The sequence below is a fragment of the Rhinoderma darwinii genome, chromosome 8 (genome assembly GCF_050947455.1).
Source record: "Rhinoderma darwinii isolate aRhiDar2 chromosome 8, aRhiDar2.hap1, whole genome shotgun sequence".
Taxonomy (NCBI): domain Eukaryota; kingdom Metazoa; phylum Chordata; class Amphibia; order Anura; family Rhinodermatidae; genus Rhinoderma; species Rhinoderma darwinii.
Window position 1 is genome coordinate 104,404,876 of NC_134694.1, and position 13,004 is coordinate 104,417,879.

Genomic DNA, 13,004 nt, shown 5'->3' on the forward strand with positions numbered 1-13,004 from the left:
GGCAATGGAGGTCACATGCAATTACAGATCTGATTTCATGCGAATGTGATGTTAAAATTTGATCCGCTTTTTTTTTTTTTTTTTTACTTTTTGCTTATATAGCGCCAAAATAATCTGCAGCGCTCTACAGAAATTGTCACCATTCACATCAGTCCCTCTCTCGGACATATACACTGGGGTCAATTTCATTAGAAGCCATTTACCCTATTGGTATGTTTTTGGAGTATAGGAGGAAACCCGCGCAAACACTGGGGGAACGTACAAGCTTCGTGCATCTGTCGCCCTTGGTCATACGTGTGGGAACATAACATCATTGGAGTTGGAGGAGCAGCATGGGCCATAGTAGAATATGAGTGCTGCATTATGGATCTGTACAACCTGGGTCATTAATCCGACCGTGTGCATGAGCCCTAACTCAGACCTCCGCGGTGCGGGCGCTATGCAAGTACTAGGAATAAGCAATTCCCTGCTGCTCCGCCGTCCGGTCCTCCCTGCTGTTAACAGGAGCTGTTCCGTCAGTCCGATTGGGCGACTAGGTGCGTGAAAACGCACCAATATAGGACATGCAGTAAGTTTCACACAACGGACACTCGCTGCGTGAAAACTCCCGCACGTGTGAATAGCCCCGTTGAAATGAATTGGTCTCTGTGCTGCGCGTTGTTTCAATGCACAGCACGCGGACGGGGAACACGCTCGTCTGAATGAGCCTTAACTTTGTATGGAAGGGACTTCAACGCTGAAGTATTCTACAATAATCTCCTGGATAAGAGGAGTGTGCGCTGTGTGACGTAGCTATGGCGCCATGCCAAAAAGATGCCCGTTCCACACCTGGAGGATTCAGACTAGATTTTGGTCTTTAGAGCGTTCCCCTCATGAATACAGCCGACTGAGTCTTCTTTTTTTATTAGGATTCATTCTCCATTGGGTTCTATGCGCTAAATCAAACAATATATATATTTTTTTTCTGCAGTTTTGGGCCGATATTCTGCTGTCTTCGTATGGCGCAGGATATGATGATGACCGATTCGCCTTAAGAAAGTTGTGTCAAGATTAAAAATGTAGATGATTTCCAGTATCCACCATAACCACTTCTACAGGGGTTGTCACCCAGCTTTCCAATAGTCCTGAAGAGCAGATCCTCCTGGTTATGCACATTACTTCCCTACACAATAATATTGCCGCTCATAATCCTACATTTAGGGGTTCTTCTTAGTCCTCTGTGGATCCTGAGGAATCCGCTACTGCCATGCAGGACGCTGTATAGATACCTGCACGTGTAAATAAACTCTGGTGGCCATTAACATTTCTTGGCACGGATTTCTCACAGCCACGGCTATTGTGTGCACCATCCAATGGCCATGAGGGAGTTAATATAGGCTGTGACAGGAGGACAGACTTTACACAACCTCAGTATCACTCCTGCCCCCTGTGCTTCTAGTGGGAAGCTGTGGATGATTCAGACCCATTATAGGAGCAGAGACTGAGCGGAGCTAGTGCAGGAAACCAGGTAATGTGCTAATCCCATGTCTGTGTATACTGCTGTGTGTCCTAATCCCATGTCTGTGTATACTGCTGTGTGTCCTAATCCCATGTCTGTGTATACTGCTGTGTGTCCTAATCCCATGTCTGTGTATACGTCTGTGTGTCCTAATCCCATGTCTGTGTATACTGCTGTGTCTGCTAATCCCATGTATGTGTATACTGCTGTGTGTCCTAATCCCATGTCTGTGTATACTGCTGTCTACTAATCCCATGTATGTGTATACTGCTGTCTGCTAATCCCATGTCTGTGTATACTGCTGTGTCTGCTAATCCCATGTCTCTGTATACTGCGATGTATGCTAATCCCATGTCTGTGTATACTGCTGTGTCTGCTAATCCCATGTCTGTATACTGCTGTGTCTGCTAATCCCATATCTGTGTATACTGCTGTGTCTGCTAATCCCATATCTGTGTATACTGCTGTGTCTGCTAATCCCATGTCTGTGTATACTGCTGTGTCTGCTAATCCCATGTCTGTGTATACTGCTGTGTCTGCTAATCCCATGTCTGTGTATACTGCTGTGCCTGCTAATCCCATGTCTGTGTATACTGCTGTGTCTGCTAATCCCATGTCTGTGTATACTGCTGTGTCTGCTATTCCCATGTCTGTGTATACTGCTGTGTCTGCTAATCCCATGTATGTGTATACTGCTGTCTGCTAATCCCATGTCTGTGTATACTGCTGTGTGTCTGCTAATCCCATGTCTGTGTATACTGCTGTGTCTGCTAATCCCATGTATGTGTATACTGCTGTGTGTGTGTGTGTGTGTGTGTGTGTGTGTGTGTGTGCTAATCCCATGTATGTGTATACTGCTGTCTGCTAATCCCATGTCTTCTGTGTGTGCGCACAGACGCTAATCCCATGTGTGTGCATTCTACTGTGTTTGTGCTAATTCCATGTGTGTGTGTGCTACCCCCATGTCTATACACTGTTGTTAGCGCTAATCCCATGTCTACTCTCTGCTGTGCTAATCCCATTCCTTCTCGCTGCTGTGCGTGTGCTAATCCCACGTCTGCTCACTGCTGTGCGTGTGCTAATCGCTGCTGTGCGTGCGCTAATCCCATGTCTGCTCGCTGCTGTGCGTGCGCTAATCCCATGTCTGCTCGCTGCTGTGCGTGCGCTAATCCCATGTCTGCTCGCTGCTGTGCGTGCGCTGATCCCATGTCTGCTCGCCGCTGTGCGTGTGCGCTGATCCCATGTCTGCTCGCTGCTGTGCGTGTGCGCTGATCCCATGTCTGCTCGCTGCTGTGCGTGTGCGCTGATTCCATGTCTGCTCGCTGCTGTGCGTGTGCGCTGATCCCATGTCTGCTCGCCGCTGTGCGTGCGCTGATCCCATGTCTGCTCGCCGCTGTGCGTGTGCTGGCTGCATGGTATAGCTGCTCTTCTGAATGCACATTTTACATAAGTGATATTTTAGAACAGACAGACACGTGGGGAGTCAAAAGTCGGGAACTAACAAAATATATTGTTCACACTGCAGTTTATGAATTAAAAAAAGAGGAGTTTTATACATCTATATTTCTGCTTTTCCTCAGTTTAGGATCCAAACTGCACTGTGTGAACCTGGTCTGAAGGTGGGTGACTTGTTCTGATGCATCTGATAAGTGCTGTATGAGGGGGGCACCAAGGCAATGAACCAATCAAATGAGAGACTAGTCTATGCTGCACCGGTGACATCATTGGTGCTGCTGGCTATCCTATGAATGGCGGGGCATAGATATAGAGGGAGCACTCACACCTGGTGCCCAAGGGACCCGAAGTCCTCTCTGCCACATAAGAAGACACCAGTGTTCAGCCCTCCAGGGGTAATGAATAGAAGTGGACGGGAGAGAAGTGGTTGGTGGTGAATTTAATGTTGGAACTAGATACAAATAAATACTAGAATGTGGAATGAGGTTGAATATATGAACGTTGACTGATGCAGAACTGTTTTGATGACGTTCTATTACATCCCACGCGTTTCACAGACCCAGAGTGTAACTTCTGTCATGTGTTTTGAATGTCCCTACCTTTGCGACATGAAAGCCACCGCAGAGATCCCAGGTACAAGGCAGATAATTGTGTGTGTTTGTTTTTTTTTTCTTGTAGAGACTTGAAAGGGTTTAGGTCTTGTGAGTTAATATCAGGGCTGTGGCTGGAATAGGGGGGAAGTCCTGGGGAATTCTATTTATTGTCCCAGTTCACCGCTCCTATTACAGACAGTCCCTGTCTTTACTAGCGGCAGGAACTTAGACGTTGAAAGATCTTATGAGGGCGCTGTAGGGGTAGTAAGTATGTTTTTTTTACATGGTAGGACTTGTATGAATATGTTCTTTGTATATACTGGATATACGCCTGTATATGTATTCACTCCGCCATGTTTACATAGAAAAGGAAAAATGCAGTCACAAAACATCTGCAAAAAATATTAAACATGGCTGGCGGAGTGAATATGTGTGTATGTATGTGTATATATATATATATATATATATACGTGTATGTACTCTTTGTACAATGGGGTTAATACAGCCCTGTGGGAACCCGACCTTTGACTTAGTGACTTGCGCCTAATGTCGTCTTTATTTTGGTGTCACCAAATTCCGAATGTGGGTAGTCCTAGCGACCAATCGGCTACTGATTGCTGATAATATTGTCTCCAGGATCCCCGGTGTGGAATTTGTACCCTCCCCCGGGGTCTCCTTTCAGATAAGAGGAGAATGGGATTTTTTTTTGTTTGTCTTCTAAACTCTTATTATTACACTTGTTAGTTCCATTGTGCTGGGGTAAAAATCCTCTGTGCTCCTGTCTCATTCTATCAATGTGACCACACAATACCATGTGTACAAAGACGTTCAAGGCTGGGTGGTTGAGTTGTGTGATACATTAAAGGGGTACATCTGGGACCCCTGAGGATGACGGTGGCTGCTTCCTTTGTTGCTGCATAGTGACCTCAGTCTCTCTTAGCCTCTGTTCACATCTGCGTCGTGTCATTCATTCATAACGGAAGCTACAACACTGTGCCATATCTGTCGTACAACGGATCCAAGCAGTTCTCTACTGACCCCATTTTGTTATAATGGGGTCCGTCATTTTGATAGCAAAAATAGCACCGCATGCTGCACCATTCTTGCTGTCAAAAGTGACAGAACTGTCAACGGAGCTCTGAACGGTAAAGTGAACATAGCCTAAAACCCACAGACTAGCTCAGGGCCTGTTCACATCAGCGTTGGCTTTCCGTTCCAGGTTTCCGTCGGGTGAACCCCGCAACGGAAAGTCAAACTGAAACTACAGCTTCCGTTTCCGTCACCATCGATATAAAAGGTGACGGAAACATTGCTAATGGTTTCTGTTCGTCACCATTCCGGCAGGTTTCCGTTTTTCCGACGGAATCAATAGCGCAGTCGACTCCGCTATTGATTCCGTCGTCAAAGCGGAAACCTGCCGGAATGTTGACTAACGAAACCATTAGCAATGTTTCCGTCACCATTGATATCAATGGTGAGGGAAACGGAAGCTGTGGTTTCAGTTTGACTTTCCGTTGTGGGGTTCACCCAATGAAAACCTCAGACGGAACCCCGGAACCGAAAGCCAACGGTGATGTGAACAGGCCCTTACCTACAAGGATACCCATTGTGATGGTATAATATTATAGTCTATACCACTTTTGTATGATTTTCTTCAATCCAGCCAAATCAATCAGCTGAATTTAAGAAAATGGCCATGGCTGCTTCCCTGGTTAGGCTTCGTTCACACAGTCATTATGCTGCTCCGTCAGAGAGGCAGAACAAGGGAATAACGGAAGCAACGGTTCCATTGCACAGCGGACACTGCTGGCGGAACTCATTGACTTTAATTGGTTCCGTCGGCTTTTCGTCGGGGTGTCTGTGATTTTACCGGAGACAATAGCGCAGCATGCTGCGCTATAGTCTCCGGTAATCTCGGCTGGATCTGCGACGGAGGCCCCTAGCGGAGCATTCAACCCAGATGTGAACGAGGCCTTACAATGATTGTAGCTGACATTGGTGCCGACATTCGTTACTGTGTCTGAGGTACGGACATGAGCAACACATGTCGAGCGCAGATAAAATCCTAACGCAGTACAAGAGTAAAGAACAGGGTGAAGCTGGGTTTTTATGGGGGGCATCTGAGGATGAGGCAGACGCTGGTATAGGAATCTGTGGTCTACTCTCTCACACACAAAAATGTAAATGCAAAAGAAAATAAGATGGTGTCCTGCATAAGGTACAATTTTTTTAATTTGGTGCATATCTTTCTCTTTTTCGATCACTTGGGGGCATGGGCATATAGGGGCAACCAGAGCAACGCTCCTCATTGAGGTCATGAGTGGGTTTCTCACTATATTCTATATGCCTTTATAAAGATGTTGTCCCAATTAGGACGTATGGATGTCATAGTGGAGAGGGGTGGGAGTCCCCTTCTGTTAGGCAGAGTGAAGAGCTGCTAAAAAGATTGGCTCCACAATGTAACTCCACATTTCTGCAGCGGCTACTTGTAGCTTCCCTTGGCACACAACAGTCTTTTGTTACTGTTTAAAGGGGTTGTCCGGGCACGGGATGGCTTTTCATACTGATGACCTACCCATAGAAAAGGTCATTAGTATATGATTGTGGGGGTCGGACACCCGGACCCTGCACCGATGGGCTGTCCCCGGGCACTGGATGTCCGTGCCGTAAGCAGATAATTGGCCGAATGAGCGTTCATATGAATGCTCATTCCTGATCGTTGCCCCATGCAAACATGGCAGCAATCAGTCGGCAAACAATCAAATGGGATGTACTGGTGAAAAGATGCAAACTGTAAGGGGACGAACGATTGTATTAACGTTCTTTCATCCCCATATTCCCGATCAATGCTCCATGAAAACTGAGCCAACGAGCACCAATTAATATGTTGTTCTAGTCAATCGGCCCTGGTTTTCGGGGTATAGGATGTATAAATGGCCCTTACCGTAGCACAAGGTGTGTGGATCTAGTCCTAGTTTATTTAACTATTTATGTATTTTGGGTGGAGTTGTCTTTCTAGTGGAAAGAGATGGGTCTGTGCTGCATAAATACATTGTCATTTTCGTATCAAGGTAAACATAATCTTAGTTTCCCGTTAAGAGGGTAGCTCTGGGCCTAGCAACGGAGGAAATGAGGCACTTGAGGGATTTTCTATGCAGGTTGGAAAAATCCAGATAATTTAGGACCTGATGAAGCGAGAGTCGCGTGTTTACTTAACTCCTTCTCATCTGGAAGCTGCAATAAAGTAATTGTAAAGACTGTCTGCAGTTATCAGTGAGGCATGATTGAGACTCTCGGACTATCACAATGGACTCTTCTGTTTTCTTGTGAAATCGGGAAACTTATTGCAGGTCTTGCGAAATCTTTAGCTAGAAAAAGGATTATTTTCCCCAAAGGATGGGGGTAGTAGACGAATGACTGTGACTGCAGTTCATATACCTTATCCCAATCCCCCCCCAAAAAAAAAAAATTTGTGGAGTTATTTGATGGGACCTTCTGTAGGGTAAAAAAATAAAAAATCTACTTTTGACTATTTGACACTGCAGAAGTTTTGCGGTATATTGTCGTTAAGGAACGATAATCGGCAATGACCAGTGTCCCCTGTCCCCCCTCATGTCATAGAATCAGGCTTTGGTGACCACTCATGACATCTAGGTTCACAGCACATTTTTTGGTGACCATTCGGTATATATACAATTTCCCGGTGTATACATCTAACGTGTCTATAGAATTCAATAGCCAAACATATGCCAAAAGAATGTTCTTAACAGCTCTACGGCGGGAGAACTCTGCCGACAACTCCTCATATCTCCGTTTCCTGGGGACTATAGGGCTGTGAGTAGTCGCATATTGAGGTTAACAGCAGTCACACCTAGAATTTTTTCGGTTTTACGTGCACTACATCATTTAATTATTGCGCCACAGCCATAGTTTTTATATCGGTGCTAAAAGACTAAAGTTTTATTCAGGAGTTTATGACAATGTTTGGGTATTTTATTACTGTTACTACATTACTTATAATGTAATAAGTCATGCCTATGGAGGCCTCCATGACTGGATATTGCTCCCATAATAATCCAGTAATGGTCTCCTAGATTAGACAACCAAGGTAAAAAACAAAAATGTGATGGGTGTTCACCACATAAATAGGTTTACGCTTTTATGTCTTGTGAGTTACAACGTTATTGTTACCTTTTTATCTTTATGGATGGGAGGTGGAATTATAATTTCTGCAGGATTACAGTGTGTGTGTGTGTGTGTGTGTGTGTGTGTGTGTGTAAATATTGTGTAAAAATATATCGTATGTGTGCAAAGAAACAACGGAAGTTAAATGGGACAGCTCTGATCTTGTATACCATTATTCACTAGGATCTACAGCACAACAGGCCTCGCTGTGCAACAATGTGTAATGAGACTGTATCGTGCCCATTCCCAGACCAATATGAAGCCATCCTGTTCCCGATCATCTACAGCAGCGTCTTTATCGTGGGACTACTGGGTAACCTCACTGCTATCGGAGTGATCGTCCAGCTACTCAAGAAGAAGAACATTTTGGGAGTCTACTTGGCCAACCTTTGTGTCTCTGATCTCATGTACATCTTCACCCTTCCCATCTGGATAGTCTACACAGCCAAGGAGGATTGGATTTTTGGGACTCTTACCTGTAAGATAGTGGGCTTCTTCTTCAATTCCAATCTCTACACCACTATCGTCTTCCTTAGTTGTATAGCCACAGATCGTTTTATTGCCACCGTTTTTCCGTTACGCTCAAGGATCATTCGGAGCATGAAGAAGGCATTGATAACTTGTGTGGTTGTATGGCTCATTATCCTCGGATCTCACTGTTATTTCTTGAGCAGAGATGATCTGTTCACGTCAACCCAAAATGTGGAACTCTGCTATGAGAAGTATCCCATGGAGCAATGGATGGCTCGTCTTAATTATTTTAGAATATTTGTGGTATTTCTTATCCCATTGGTTCTTCTGGTTTTCTCCTACTGCTCTATCATCCATACTATCCATCATGCTTCCAGCTTGGATATCGAGCATAAAAGAAGAATTACTGGCCTTATATTCTCAATGACCACCATCTTTATAGTCTGCTACCTCCCCTACCATGTGGTCCTTTTTATCCGTTCATATGTAAGTGACCTTAACTACTGCAGTTGCGAAATTGAAATGCGGGTCAGACCAGCCTATCGTATCTCCTTTGCCCTCACGAGCCTCAGTAGTGCTCTAGACCCTTTCATTAATATCTTTGTAAGTGAAGGTGTAAAGCGGGATTTGATGGTGGAACTCCGAGCTATCTGGGTTTGTTTGCTTTATCGAGGAAGAACTGACAAAGGCAAAAAGAGAGGCCTTAACTTTGTCTGTGACGAAGCAGCAAAAAACAGTAATGGTCTTCTGTGCACACATCAATCCAAAATACAGACCCGATTCTAGACCAAGGGACCTTGACATGGTCCAGATTAGGTTTGGCAAGATGCGTATCTCTTAATGGTATGGATAAAAGCTTGAATTCAACAGAATGCCATAATATGACTAAAAAACGGAAATTAAGCTTTATATTGGAAGAGGACTACATCAGGAGGCCTCTGCGGATATTACTTGCCATCAACAATGGTGGATCATCTTCACGGAATACAATTGACCTCTATATAGTGACTACTCAAGTGACCAATGCAATTCTTACCAAAATTTTCTCGAGGATCGTGTACTTTATGGAAAGTTAATACTATGTAGATCCTTCAAGAGACTTGACCATAATGGACAAGTAACTTTCCAAGTTGTCCTCTCCCGTGATCACTCTCTAAGGACCACAGACTGTTGGCAAAATGACTTTGTGATATCAGTGTTATTCATTTGTAGTATTTTGTAGAATTTATTTTGTGTCAGTATTATAGAGGTTGGGATATAGGAGGTGTCTATACGTCTTTGAACTCGTTTTTGTATTAAATAATAACAATATTGATCTGAATCAGATCTAAAGTTTATAAAAAGATGTAGAGAAAAAAAATAATAATAATTTCGAAGCCAGATAGTCCAAATTGGGAGACTGTAGAATCTTTTATAGGGCAGCTCAAGTTAAAGAACTATATAGATATTTTACCAAAGTGTGCGATGGCTGCTAACAGGGACAGTAACTAGAGATAAGATGCACCTTTATAAGGCTATGTTCACACGGGGTATTTTGCCAAGTTTTTTGACGCGGAAACCGCGTCGCAAAACTCGGCAAAAACGGCCCGAGAACGCCTCCCATTGATTTCAATGGGAGGCGTCGGCGTCTTTTTTCCCGCGAGCAGTAAAACTGCCTTGCGGGAAAAAGAAGCGACATGCCCTATCTTCGGGCGCTTCCGCCTCTGACCTCCCATTGACTTCAATGGGAGGCGCTTTTTTATGCCCGCGGCGCTCAATGACCGCGGGCGAAAAACGGCGCGAAAATCACCGCGAAAATCGGCGTGCAGGGAGAGGAAAATCTGCCTCAAAGTTCCAAACGGAATTTTGAGGCAGATATTCCTCCCCCAAAATACTCTGTGTGAACATAGCCTTAGGTTATGTTTTTTTGGCCCATAGTGATGTGTATCTATTGTGGCATCTCTGGTGACTTTGTCGCCGCAGTGCTCTTCCCATTGACCATATGACCCTGTCGTCCTCATTGATTTGGTGGCTTGTGATCGTTCTGGTTTGGCAGGGTGATCCATGATGGTTTCAGACATTTATCCGGTGGGAGCAGTGTGACCGTTGCCCATGATTGCATTACTCTGGATCATGTAAGGGCCTGTTCACATCAGTGTCCGGGTTCCTTTCATCCTTTCCGTCAGAGTAACCGATTGTAAACTATCGCTTCCGTTTGCATTAACGTTAATTTCAATGGTAATGCTTCAGTTTCAGTGTGTTTCCGTTCCCCGTAAAGTTTTCCGTTTTGTTTCACGGAAACAAAAGTACTGTCGTCTGCGCTATTGTTTCCGTGGAAAAAACAGAAACTTTACCGAACTGAAACTAACAAACCCACTGAAACGGAAGCATTATGATTGAAATTAATGGTAATACAAACGGAAGGGGTAGTTTCCATTTGAGTTTCCGTTCATCGGTTCCTCTGACAGAAAGGTTGAATGGAACCCGAACACTGATGTGAATAGGCCCTAATGGCTTCTTGGCTCCATTTATCCATCTGTACACCATTTTTTATATATATATATACATAACTAAACTAAAACGAGCTATAACAAAGGTACGAGTTGTGACATTCCAAAGAAATTGCTACTTTTTTGCAGAAACAGTGCCACTCTACTCCATGGGCTGTGTCTGGTATTTTAGGCCAGCTCCATTCAATTATATAAGGATAAGCGGCAATACCAGACTTGGCCCATAGACAAGAGTGGCGCTGTTTCTGGAAGAAAGGAGTCATGTTTCTCTAATCGTCAAACAAGGAACCCTAAATTGCACACCTGTTTCTGCTCAAGGTGCCGTTCTGCGCCTCCACCGACCGTTCTGTCAGATTTGATGGGAAGAACCGCTCTACATCCAGTGCTTTTTTTTTTCCTGTCAAAACAATGGACACCACAGCGGAACCCACTGTAAGTTAATGGTGTCCGATGGTATTAATTTCACAATGGATCTGGCAGTGCGTTTTTTTTTAATATCGACAAACCACAACACAAGTGTGAATGGAGCCTTAACAATAGGATGCCTAAACTTGATAGTATTTACACTTTTTATTGTATATATTTGTGAATATGCCGAGCTGCCATTTTAAAACACACTAGGACTCCGTGTTCAGTAGCGGTGCGGAGTCGCGGTGTTGACCACAGTATTTTCTTTCCTTCTGTTTTTTTTTTTTTTTAACGATTTCCTTCTTGGCAACCAGTCCTGTTAGGGTATGTGCACACGTAGTGTTTTCAGTAAAACGGCTAAAATATCGGAAGCAAAAATACGGCGTTCTGTTCCGCCGGGGCGGTTTTTTACACCTCGTTTTCCAAAAACAGCACGTAAAAAGACGCTCGTGAAAAAGAAGTGCATGTCATTTCTTGGGACGTTTTTGGAGCCGTTTTTCATGGACTCTATAGAAAAACGGCTCCAAAAACGGCCGTGAAAATCGCGAGCTGTTTTCCCTTCAAAACAGCTCCGTATTTTCAGAGGTTTTTTATTTTGTGTGTGAACATAGCCTTACTATTCCTTTCAAGGATTTACGTACTATAATTAATAGTTTGCTTTTCATCTTCCTAGAAACGGCACCGCTCTCCTCTATCAGCAGGATCTGGTATTGCAGTTCAGCCCATGTGGCTCCGCTGCAATACCAGACTCAGCCCATGGACATCAGTGGCGCTGTTTCTAGTAAAAAAGACCTCCTTCTTTCCCGGGTCTTTTTTCTTCCAAATATCATACGACCCCTTTACACCCTGTCAGTATTTGAGAAGAGAAAAAATAATCGATTTGAGATGTTTGTTTTAAAGTTGCTACTTCAAGGTCTATCAAATTACATTTCCCTTTTTCTGTCATGTAAATTTCCAGCAGGACCCTCCGGATTTAGAGATGAAATATTGGGGTACACCTGTGTATGTTCTGTAAATAACATTTAATACTTCTTCTGTCTTCACTTAATGGCAAAGGACAATGCGTCACAAAATATAAAGCAATAAAGTTGTTTTTTTTTCTAAATCTGACATCTGTTTTGTTCTCGTACTGTAAACGTCAATAAAAGGGCGCCTCCTAATGGCCAGATTAGGAAGCACGTTCATTCAAAGTACATAGATAATGTTGTAAGGTGATGTCCACATTTGCGTCATGGCATCCGGTCATCCCGATGGACCTTATTTTACTTTAAATGTTGTCTGTCGAGATTACGTTGAGATTTCCATCATTTTGAAGGCCAGAATGGAGCCGCATGAGCGCTATACTTGCTGTCAACACAGACGGAGACCCCATTGGACGTTAACAGAGTCTTTCTGGGGGAACCATGAAATGTCAGTGCTATTTCTACTGACAGATGTGTTTATTACAATGGGCCTCATTTATCCAAATTGTCTAACAGAAAAACTGTCCATGTTGCCCATAGCAACCAATCAGAGCTCAGCTTTCATTTTATAAACTGCTGTGGAAAAATGAAAGCTGCGCTGTGGTTGCTATGGGCAACAAGGCCACTTTTCTTGTTAGACCGTTTTTTATATATATATAGGGACCATTGTATTCACTAAGATGTAAATCCTGCCTGCTGTGTTTTTCGGCTTGGGCTTATGTACAAATCATGGTAAAATTTGCTGTCGCAATGTGACTTTTTTTTTTTTTCCTTTTACCCGTAGGGAATAATTAGACATTGTGACAATCGCAATATTTCCGAGACTGTTGACACAAACATTTAATGAACTAAGAGCTCACGCACGCGGCCGTATTACGGGCTCCCATACAGCTGCGTAAAGTTTCTACTCGGATTTTATAGGGTTTAGGGTATGTTCACACGG

At 43.8% G+C, this 13,004-nt stretch overlaps 2 protein-coding genes across 5 annotated transcripts in view; both read left to right on the forward strand.

Annotated features, from left to right (window-relative positions):
* Positions 1-13,004, forward strand: part of LOC142659696 (G-protein coupled receptor 4-like) — a 47,777-nt gene that overhangs the window by 27,097 nt on the left and 7,676 nt on the right. The gene's annotated exons all lie outside the window — the stretch shown is intronic.
* On the forward strand, positions 1,434-11,178 carry LOC142659695 (G-protein coupled receptor 4-like). 2 transcript variants are annotated; one of them, XM_075836091.1, is made up of 2 exons: positions 1,434-1,507; positions 7,915-11,178. In XM_075836091.1, exon 2 carries the CDS (start codon positions 7,948-7,950, stop codon positions 8,986-8,988), a length of 1,041 nt encoding a protein of 346 aa, XP_075692206.1. In that variant the 5' UTR covers positions 1,434-1,507; positions 7,915-7,947; the 3' UTR covers positions 8,989-11,178. The 2 variants fall into 2 exon arrangements, with proteins under 2 accessions (XP_075692206.1, XP_075692205.1); XM_075836090.1 differs by lacking the exon at positions 1,434-1,507 and adding an exon at positions 3,423-3,586.